The sequence below is a fragment of the Alexandromys fortis genome, unplaced genomic scaffold (assembly GCF_014885135.2).
Source record: "Alexandromys fortis isolate MF-2015 unplaced genomic scaffold, M_Fortis_MF-2015_v1.1 scaffold_128, whole genome shotgun sequence".
NCBI lineage: Eukaryota > Metazoa > Chordata > Mammalia > Rodentia > Cricetidae > Alexandromys > Alexandromys fortis.
The window spans coordinates 5,020,697-5,032,593 of NW_026068012.1; the positions used below are offsets into that span (position 1 = coordinate 5,020,697).

The 11,897-nt window shown below is 34.9% G+C and overlaps 1 protein-coding gene across 1 annotated transcript; it reads right to left on the reverse strand.

The window, feature by feature from the left end:
• Positions 1 to 10,251: 10,251 nt before the first annotated feature.
• On the reverse strand, positions 10,252 to 11,277 carry LOC126513664 (olfactory receptor 2J3-like). The gene has a single exon (XM_050162159.1). It carries the CDS (start codon positions 11,185 to 11,187, stop codon positions 10,252 to 10,254), a length of 936 nt encoding a protein of 311 aa, XP_050018116.1. The 5' UTR covers positions 11,188 to 11,277.
• Positions 11,278 to 11,897: the final 620 nt, after the last annotated feature.

Below are 11,897 nucleotides of genomic sequence, written 5' to 3' on the forward strand. Positions count from 1 at the left end.
ACTAGTTTACATTCTCTTTTGTTTTATCTTCACTTCTAAGAAAACTTGAGTGTTAAGAAAAATAATCACAGCTGTTGACTAAAGAATATAAAGCATCATCAAACTCATATTCTATGAAAAAAAGAAAAATCAGTAAGGTAAAAGTATCCGATTTGCTAGAAGCATAACTGTAAAGTATAAAATGAATGACTGTTAGATGACCTGAATGAATGCAAAAGTTGTTGACATATTTTCTGAGACATAGATTATTTACATTTTCTAAAATACAACTTTATAAATTACTTGTTAATCACAAAGTAAACTTTGTAGTACAGAAACCTTGCTGATGTCTCCATAACTACACACTGTTAGCTCACTAGTGATGACACAAACCAGTACTCCATGGCTACTGATGCAATAATTTGAAACACGATGTCACTGAAGTGTCACTACTGCTCAGAAGACACAACCAAACTCTTGTAAGGAAGAAACATGAGAAAAATTCAAATGAAATAGATTCCCTATACTCTACAAAAATGTCAGTTACTATAGCAATTAAGACTAAGTAATTGAGTAAATAGATTTTAAAAGTTGGTGCCCAGATGATCACACGCTTGAAAAAATAGCTCAAACTCCAAAAGTTTGAATTTATACTGATAATTTTGCCACTTTTAAATTGCTTAACATTTGAACTTTACAGAGTTTACATTAATAATTTTATTGTTCTTAGAAGGAAACATCAAGAAAAACAGTGTAAGGGAAATACTTGCATGTCGATCAATGGCCCAATGGTCCATAAAAGTGATGGGTGATTAATAGATGGATGGATGCTATATAGAGAGATGTTAGTGAAATAGGTAGGTAGATAGGAAGATGATAGATAGATGATAGATAGATAGATAGATAGATAGATAGATAGATAGATAGATGATAGATAGATAGATAGATTTTGAGTTGATAGACAATAAATATGTGAAATAGCAAAACTTCCCCAGAAAAATATACACTAAGGATCCATTTATATATTTGATAAATTACTGTTGCTTGTTCTTTATGTAACTATTATGTAAGTTTGAAAATTTCAACAATAAAATGTTGCCAAAAGAAAATATAAAATAATTTTATACCTTAAGTAGATATTTGTATCTTTTTAGAAAACAAATCAAGTTCTCATTCATTCTAGGATAATAGATGAGCAATTGTTAACCTAACAGAGTGAGGGAAGATGATTTCCACTCAAAAATGGTATTTGATAACAAATAAATTATTTAAAGTTTGTTTTTAGTGTTTTCTAATAGTTTCTACTTACATGATAATATAACTATCCTGGAGAAATGAAGATATTATAAAAGCACACTAATGTCTCTTACTCAGACTATGACACCATTAAACAATAATCCCAAGAAATGGGAATTACCCTGGAAATGTCATGCTTTGGAAGGAAAAGGGGCAGCCTGAGAAACAACTTATATTCCAGATAGAGATTTCACATAGTTTGAACAGCTCGTCAAACCATCTTATAGGATGTGATTGAAGCCAGGATAATGATGAGTCAGTCAGTGGAGGATGGACTGCACCTTAAACTGGACTGATTAAATGTGCCTAACCTTCGCTCTTTATGAAAATTCTGGTCTCACTTTAGGATTCTAACTTGGAAGTCCTTCCTGGATCTCTTGGCCCCTTCCTGATATGATCACATTGAGTAAATCTCCATTTTTTTTGCCTTCCATTTTTAATTTGGTTTATTGAAAATGGATAGTGGGAATCTGACTTGAAGAACATTTTATGACTCCCAAGTATGATTATAGCAAGTAAATTATTTAAATTATGTTTTATTTGAAAAAATCTTTCTACTTATGTGGTACTAGGAAACACAATTGCAATTTCAATAATCTTACATATATATGAAAGAAGAGGAAAAACAACACATTCAGAAGTATTAATACTTATGAATGGAGATATATTGTACCTCAACTAAAAGTTCTTACAAAAATAAATAGCTTTAATTTTTAATATACTTACTTACATGCTGGGTTTTTAAATGTTGGAAACATAATATAAGCAGAAATTTTTTAAAAACCACAGATTATGGACATATTAATGTATAAGTATTAATTAAATGATAAAGATAATAAAATTGGGAGTCTGGCTGAGAGGGTGCTATAATGTGTGCTAGGGACATTATTTAAGAGATAAAAGTCTAAGTATTAAGCCCAAAGACGGGAGAAGAAAAACTATCTACCAAAATCATCATAAATGATTTAGCTAAAGCGAGTAATTAGTTTTAAGTAAAAGGAGCAAGCTTTTTTATTCATTCACATGGGCTGCCTCCCCCTAAGTTGGAGTTGAAGAATTCAGTCTTGGATGTGAGAAAGTTTGGGGGTAGGTGGTTTCCAAATAGGGGATTTTATGGGTAAAATATGCAGGATTATAGGAGCTGAACATCATAAAAAGTTATTTCTAATGACCTCCTGAAGCGAAGACTTGATTGCAAGGTGGTCATAACAACAGATAGTTATAACAAAGTAGCCATAGCAACCCTCTTGAAAGGTATGGCTGCAAGATGACAATTAAGTTTTTGGAACAGAGACATGGTTGTCATTCCTGGAACTGGCAGTACAAATTTTTTGTAGTTAAAATTACAGGTAGAGCAAAGCCCACCCCTTGAGAAACAGAGGTTTAATCATAAACAGAATGAACCTAGTTTGTTTTTGTTATAAGATGGATGTTAAGCCTAAATTGGTGGCAGACTGGTTCTTAATAAGAAAGCAGAGTCCAGTGAGTACTTCCAAGATTATGGACAGGCTTACAGGAAAGACAGAGGAAAGGACATATCTAGACTATGAGGGAGAAAATTACCCAAGCTACAGACTGAGCTGCTGTCACTAAAAATTGTCTTTTCTTTAGGGAAGTAAGTGTAAAATTTTGCACAGAAAAAAAAACCTTGAATAGTTTGAATAGTTGTTCCATGGTTAGGGATAAGGTTTTTGTTGTAAGAAAGGAAGACAGAACAGCCAGAGGCATCTGGAAGAGTCCAGAGCAGAGAGAAAAAGAAGCAGACTGGCCATGGCTGGATTTAGAGAAGCAAACTTAGAAAAATGCTGAGCAGAGGGAACCTTGTGAACTAGAACAGACTGGGAGTTTAGAATAGAGGAAGAGGGGGGAAAGACCAGGATGCTGGCTTGGGCTTTGAACTACCTAACAGGGACATGTGAATAGGAAAAAAAGAGTTCAGAGTCTAGCATGGGCTTTAATATGTAAACTTAGATATACACCAAGGGAACTGACCCTTTCTGGTGGGCAGAAATCTGTTTCACAGGTTCCTGAGGAATTTTGCATGTTAGCTTTTATACCTCAACCAAGAGTCCTTCTATAGTCCAGCTTGAGCTAAGTGAAGACTGTCATTTTGGGGTTCCCTTTGGAACTGACAATCAGTAATATTGTATTTAGAGCCTAAGCATAGGTTTGAATCACTATGCTTGATTACTCTCTCCTACAAAAGCATTTCCAGTTTTATAAATCATTAAATGGCTTTTTCAAGTTAATATGTTACACTAATGAGTCTTATATTTGTTTATTTTTAAAAACATAAACCATAATTCATCAATACTAATGACCCTTTTTGAGCTGCAAATTTCTAATCTTTCTTTGGAAAATTAAATCTTCTATTTGTTACATAGCTATTGAGTGACCTAGGATTTAAATATCTTTTGTTTACTGAATTTTTTGTCTTCTCCAACATTACCATCTCTGTTTTGTTTTACATGCCCTTGTGACTAATAAGAGATACTTCCTAATTAGCTGTGACAAAAGATTAATAAAATAATCTGTAGTTTTAACATTTTGGCTCTTAATGGTAAGTGCAACACTTGTAGAAAAATACTGAAATAGAAATAAACTTCATCAGGAATATTTGGAGAAATCAGCTTGTCTCTAGCGTTCTCAGCGAACCCTAATCCTAATTTGCAGCAGTGTGACAGTATCAGAAAACTAGAGGAAACGATCCTATTTCACTGAGTGATGGGTCCAGGGAAACAAGTTCATACAATATTTAGAAAGAACTTCCTTTAAAACTATGGTTGAATTAAAAAGAATTCATATAACAGAAAATTTTAAAATAATTCAAATTGAAGTGATTGCTGCCATTTGATTAAAGATGTAAGTTTAAAATAGTTTTAAACTTTTTTCTTAGATTGGGAACACTTTATGGCAAGTTTGGGTGCAATTGCTGTAATTACTTCCCTTGATACATTTAATTTTCTTCTTGTCTTTGAAGAAAAGTACTCAAAAAGAAACCTTGCCTCCAAAGACTAAGTGACTGACTAGAATGGGAGTTGTGCAGGAACAGTTGGAATGTAACTGGTCTGGAGGCTAGTTACCTTATCTTGGGCTAGTCTTACTCCTCCAGAACAGTCACTTCTTGCTCATCTCTCTTTCTGAACTAACATCTTATGAATAGTATTTAGAAATCTTTGAAATCTATTAACTTAGCTAAACCCTGTCTTTCACCAGCCCAAAAGCTAAGAAAGCCATCAGATAGCATCTTGGGCCCACAGAAGTTTCTCCCATCCTATTATAACCCACATCTCTGGTGTATCCACCGATGTATTTAATCTTGCCTTGATTTAAAAGCTTTTTTTCTGTACAATTATAAAAGTTCACGAAACTGCTTCCACATTGAGACATGGATTTTGAGGTAACCTAAATCTCTATTGCCAGGCCATGACCATTCAAAATGGATCCATAGTAAATTATCTCTTAACTCCCTTAAGACGACAATGGTGACTTTTATGTCAACAGCCTCTATGACTGAGTACCTTAACTAAAATGAACAAACCGGTAGCTGTGAGTTATCACTATCAATTTGATGAATTCCTATAAGGAAAAGTTAGCAACATATCTAAGAAAAGAGACAAACACCAGATGAAAATAAGAAAAGTATAAACTTCTGACTTAATTTCTTCATATTGGATGGGTAGGAAATAAAGTTACTTTCTGTTCCATGTATAAGTTCTTCCTTCTAAGTTGAAAGTCTGTGTTGAAGAAGGAGAAAAAAAAGTGACTGTTCCCCATCACCAATACTGACTAGAATTTTCCTATTCTGAGTTTTTACATAGAACATTATCTAGTGCTCAAGTAATGCCTGAAACCTGTTTACTCACATCTTTTTTGTTTTGTTTTGGTTTTGTATTTTGGGGTTTTTTTTTTTGAGACAGGGTTTCTCTGTAACTTTGGAGCCTCTCCTGGAACTAGCTCTTATAGACCAGGTTGGCCTCAAAATCACAGAGATCCACCTGCCTCTGCCTCCTGAGTTCTGGGATTAAAGGTGTGCACCACCACTGCCCAGATACTCACATCTTGAGTCCGTTCATATGCCCATTGTTGTCTTACCTTTCACTCTCTCACCTGTGTGAATGACCTGCTGGTTGGTATTGGTGTCCTTCAGAGCTCTAGCAGTGCCTAAACCTGGATTCTGCTACAAAAGAGAGAGCCCATCAGTCAATAAAGTACTTTTTGTAGGCAGAAGGTGAAACTCTGAGCTTTCAGTGTGTCCAGAGAGGTCTTATTTGAGACCAAATGGAGATTTTAGAAAAACAGAAGAACTGATTTCCTTAACTGTAGCATTGGGAATGTAAATCCCAAAGAGTCAATTAATGCTCTGCAGGGACTTGTGAGGTTACACTATTTTCCATGAATGTCCTCCCCTTGATACTGCACTATTGTTGAACCAAGGTGACATTAAAACTCTGACGCAACCACCACTCTGGTTTACAAGACAGGATAGATTTCAATGAGATTTCTAATATCCTCCCTGAGTTCTTGAAAACATTAAGAGATAAATTTTACATATTCATGTTATTTGACATGAAATAACATAAAATGTGGATCCAAATATAATTTAAATATTTGACATTAAAATTGCATGTACTAAAACTCAGACCCGAAATGTAGGCAGAAGTTTTGGTCCTGCCTGGTCTTGCAGCCATTCAGTCCCAAAGAAGCACACGGAGGCTTATATTAATTATAAACTGTTCAGCCTATTAGCTCAGGGTTATTATTAACTATCTCTTACAATTTAAATTAAACCACAATTCTTGTCTGTGTTAGCCATATGGCTTGGTATCTTTTCTTAGTAAGGCATTCTCATCTTGCTTCCTCTGCATCTGACTGATGACTGAATCTCTGCCTTTCCTCTTTCCAGAATTCTCCTAGTCTGGTTGCCCCATCTATTCTTCCTGCCTCTATACTGACCAATCAGCATTTTATTAAACCAATATGAGTGACAAATCTTTATAGTGTATAAGAATATTATTTCACAGCACCAAAACTTAAACCTCAACATTAAATTAGTTCATTATAATAATGGATTTTATCATTATTTGTTGTCAAATTGAAATTTCAAGAATTCAAAATAATTATTAGTGATAGACAAACACAATAGAAAAAGAAGTCAAGTGGACTTTTTTGGCTTTTCCTTGTGATCTAAGTAAATAATTGTAAGGAAAAATTCCTGTTATTCTAAACAAAACACAATAGCACAAATTCACACAGAATTTGTGGTTTTCTCAGTTATTAAGACCATGGAGTATTGTTATCATTGACATGAGACTACAGCTCTACTCTTAAAGAAGATAAGATATAGTTTATTCTGGAGACATTTTAAATGACCATGGTCTGAGAACACAAATATAGATTAGCCCAAATTCTGCTCTTCAACATGAAAGCAGTTTCCATGAAGTCTACAATTTTACAGAAAAAGAAAACTTTTAAATCAAGGCAGAATTAAATCATATTGATGGGTACACTAGAGATTCAGTTACAGCAAGCTAGGGAAAGCTTTTCTATGGGCTCAAGATGGCCCCAATGACATTCTCATTTTTTGGATGGTGAAAGCTAGTAGTCTGCTAAATTAATAGGTTCCAGAGGTTGTTATCTATCAGTCACAGGATGCTCCCATTTGTCAATGTGAAAAAAGACACAGTCCTCATCTTACAGACAATAATTTTTCTGAAACCATTTGTAATAAAAAGAAAACTTAACATAAGATTTTTAGAAATAAAGAAATCCTACAAGTAACAGTTTTATACTAAGAATATTTGGAAGAAATCATATAAATTTAGTATTATCCATTATATAAACGAGACAAAAATTTGTTGAAGTATATGTATTTATAATCTGTTTTAAAAGTAAACCCTTAACAAAATCTATGTTTATAACATTCAATTTTATAGCTCAATGAAATCTTATGATCTAATAAATATAGTTTTATATAAACAATGAGTATTGTAAGGTTTATGAAATATCTAATATACCCAAAGATAATATTTTAATTAGTGTTAAGATCTTTAAAGTCCTGAAATTAATAAAATAAAATTCACACATCTGTTTTCTTGAAATTAGTGACTTTCACTGTAATCTCCTCTGAAACATATTTCATGATAGCTGCCTAGTTACCCATTGACATTAGAACCCACTCCCCTTTTTAGGGTCTCCATTGACTGGCCCATGGGTCAGGATAAGATTATAAAAATTCCATTGTTGAGACCTAATGCTTGGTGCCCCCACAATAAAAAGTGGGCTTAGAAACCAGTCTTTTGTCACAGCCTAACAAACACCATCTCTTGCTGTGGTCTCAGCTAGCTGATAAGCTTCTGAGCCCCAGGGTGTTTTGTTTTGTCTTTCTTTTTTCTCTTTTCTTTTTGCTTCTGGTTTTCCTGTGATCTGGTTTGTCGAATAAAATTTGATTCTGGTTTATTAGACTTTGGTGCTCTGTTCCCATCTTTGTGTGACCCCCCTGAACCCAACAATTAGGGTTTCTATTGATGTAGTGAGACAGCATGACCACAATAACACTTATATTTAATTTCAGGGGTTTAGTCAATTATTGTCATGGTGTGAGAAGCTGGTAATATGTAAGTAGGCTTGGTGCTGGAGAAGGAGCTAAGAGTTCTACATCTTGATCTTCAGGATGCAGAAAGAGACTGAACCACACTGGGTATAGCTTGAGTATATGAGATCTCAAAATCTGCAGTGATGTACTTCTTCAAACAAGGCCATACCTCCTAATTTTTCTACTCCTTATCGTCTGTGATGCTCATTTTATTCAACCACAACACATGGGAATATATCTTGGGCCAGAGCAAGTTGGCCATTCATACTATTCAGCATTAGTGATATCTGGATGCAGTGACTCTGCTTCAATAAATAAACATAAAAAGCAATCAAGGAAGACACCTGAAACCAACCTTGTGTCTCTACATTCATATGCACACACATGATTATACACACAAGTGAACAAAATACAGACATGCATGCATATTACACACATGCAAATTCAAATAAATTTATTCAGACTAAAACATAACTGAGCTATTTAGTCACCACCATTGCAGGATATAAGTCAGTTTACAAAAGTCAGATGTAGTCTACAGTACTGACAGTGACATTCAAAACTATGCAACTCTCAGAGGTCAGCTTAGGAAAATATATAGAGACAACACTTGCAATGAAGGAAAAAAATATGTTTATGCATCAGAATAGTAAAGTTATTTGAGTTATCAGTTCTTTCCAAATTGTTTCATAAATTTAACCTAATATACATGAAAACTTTAGGAGCCTAATTTTTAAAGTATATATTTGATTTCCTTAAAACTGAAACTTTCCTCTTTTGAAAATATTTTTTAAAGAACAAAAATCTTGAGACTGGAGGAAAAATTTTGTAGGACATCTATTTGATCAATGAAATATGTGTGTGTGTGTATGTCTGTGTGTCTGTGTGAGTTATAACACAATATAACACATATAGTATACTACAATATAACATATTATATGACCCTAACAGATACATAAAAAATGAAGTGACCATTGTTTAGTGCAGTTTTAAGTAAATTGTTCCCTAATAATGCTACTCACTTTAATATTTTTCTTTAAAACCTAACGCCTCATACTAAAGAGTTATAATACAATGATATCTTTAAAAAGAAGATATTTATAAATAGTTAAAACATAATTTACCCTGATTTAATCCATTAAACATAATTTCACTGTCATTAAGACACTAAATAAAATTAGGTGATTTATTTCTTTTACTTTATAGTAATTACTAACATCCTCTTCCACTCAATTTAATAAGGACATTTATATTCAAGGTTTATTGCCAAATTTCCTTTAATTATTTTAGAAGTGACCTTAATTTGTTATCATGTCACCCATGACAAACAAATTTTTTTAAATATAATTTTTTTATTGAAAAAAAAAGATTTCCGCCTCCTCCCCGCCTCCCATTTCCCTCCCCATCTCCCTTTTCCCCCCTCCTCCCTCTCCTCTCCCCCTCCCCCCCACTCCTCTCCCCCTCCCTCTCCAGTCTGAGGGGCAGTCAGGGTTCCCTGCCCTGTGGAAAGTCCAAAGTCCTCCCTGCTCCATCTTGGTCTAGGAAGGTGGACATCCAAACTGGCTAGGCTCCCACAAAGCCAGAACATGAAGTAGGATCAAAACCCAGTGGCATTGTCCTTGGCTTCTCAGCAGCCCTCATTGTCCGCCATATTCAGAGAGTCCGGTTTTATCCCATGCTTTTTCAGTCGTAGTCCAGCTGGCCTTGGTGAGCTCACAATAGATCAGCCCCACTGTCTCCGTGGGTGGGTGCACCCCTCGTGGTCCTGACTTCTTTGCTCATATTTTCCCTCCTTCTGCTCCTCCTTGGGACATTGGGAGCTCAGTCCAGTGCTCCAGTGTGGGTCTCTGTCTCTATCTCCATCCATCTCCAGATGAAGGTTCTATGGTGATATGCAAGATATTAATCAGTATGGCTATAGGATAGGGTCATTTCAGGTTCTCTGTCCTCAGCTGCCCCAGGAACTAATAGGCATTTCCTCTTTTATCTTAGATTGCAATTTTATCCATAAGAAAGTTCTATTTGATCAAAACGAACATCCATCTAAAGTACTCAGAATCTAAAACAAAATAAGACATATTAAGATTCAAAAGTAATGTCAGTAGGGAATATGTTTTTGAGTTAAACAGACAGATGAACAAGTGAGCTATTTGGAACAGATCTCTGTTTGTATTGTTCAAAGTAGAAAGTCATAAAATTTACTGTCTGAGTTCCTTATATAATTTAATATTTTGAAAAAAAAAAGGTGTTCTTACTCAAATAAATTAAAATCTGTATTTTGTGTTCTATGATTCAGTGACCTGAAGAGATTGGAAAAGACAAAGTGTCCTTTGTAAAGGATCAGACCTTCTTTTCAACGACTGCACAGTGGAAGGCCTCTCTCATTGTTCCCTTTCACACCCAGTCAGCCTCCTTACTGCTCCTCTTATATCTTTGTTTCTTAGAGTATAGATGAGAGGGTTCAGGCTAGGTGTGACAACAGTATAAAAGAGGGAAATGAACTTGGCTTGATCTTGAGAATTTTCTGTTGGAGGCTGAAGATAAATGCACATGATTGGAATGAAAAAGAGAGACACAACAGTAAGATGGGCTCCACAGGTCCCAAAAACTTTCTGAAGTCGAGCAGTGGACTGCATTCTTAGAACAGTGCATATGATGGCACCATAGGAGCTCAGGATGAGAATAAGTGGTATAACAACAAAAATGGCACTCATGACCATGAGAGTCAGCTCATTTGCATGGATATCAAAACAGGATAACCTCAACAGTGCTGGGACTTCACAGAAGAAGTGGTCCACTTTGCGATGTCCACACAGAGGTACCCAAAAGGTAAAGGAGGAATGAAGTGCGGAGGTGGTAAAGCCACTTACCCAGGATGCTGCAGCCAGCAGGTGACAGAAATGAGGATTCATGAGGACAGAATAATGCAAGGGTTTGCACACAGCTGCATAGCGGTCAAAGGACATCACCACCAAAAGAACACACTCTGTGGTACCCAGTGCGAGGACAAAATAGAGTTGTAGCATGCACCCAACATAAGATATTGTCTTCTCTGGACCCCAGAGGTTGGAGAGCAGCTGAGGAACAGAACTCGTGGTATAGCAGAGATCCAGAGCAGAGAGATTTGAGAGGAAGAAGTACATAGGGGTGTGCAGGTGGGAATCTAGGTATGACAGGATGATGATGAAGAGATTGCCTGTCAGTGTTATCAAGTAGAATATCAAGATCACCACAAAGAGAACAACTTCCAGATGAGGCCATTTAGAGAAACCCAGAAGAATAAATCCTTCCCAACTTTCATTGAAATTTTCCACCATTGCTTATTTTCTTTTGTTTATCTTCAGTTCTAGGAAAATTTGAACATGAAGAGAGTTACAGTAAATGATTGCTAAAACAAATCATTGGCAAGCTTATATATTCATACGTACAGATATATGTATATATTCATATTCCAAGAACTATTTCTCATATATTCATATACACATTGACTTTCATATATATGAAATATATACTATTAACGTTATTTATTGGTAATCAAAATATTAATATATGATATTCATAAAAGCAGTGTGAATATATATGAAAAGTCATTGAGTGGTGAAGGCAAAAGGTTCCCAACTACAAACTATTAATAAATAAAATGACATTACTGACATGAAAGTTTGCAAAGCTAGTTAAAAAATTTTCAATGGGCAATACAATTATATAGAGGAATCATCCTTTTACAAATTACTTATTAATTACAGATTAAAAATTGCGAAATTATTTTGATACAGAGATCTGCTGGATTCCTCCATACTCATATGATTCAAGAGTCTGTCACCAGTGTTTTGAAAAACAAATACTATATAGCTGGAGTTGAGATATTTTGAATAGGATATCATGTCACTGAAATGGCATTCCTGCCCAGAAGATGCAATTAAATTCTCACAATGAAAGCATAAAAAACAAGCAATCATGGATGATATGATGATGAGGTTGATGCATGACAGATGATAGATAGACAAATAGATAGATGATAGATAAT

What these genes read in the sequence shown, in the direction of transcription:
- LOC126513664 (XM_050162159.1), bottom strand. Translation starts at nt 11,187, where the DNA reads ATGGTGGAAAATTTCAATGAAAGTTGGGAAGGATTTATTCTTCTGGGT.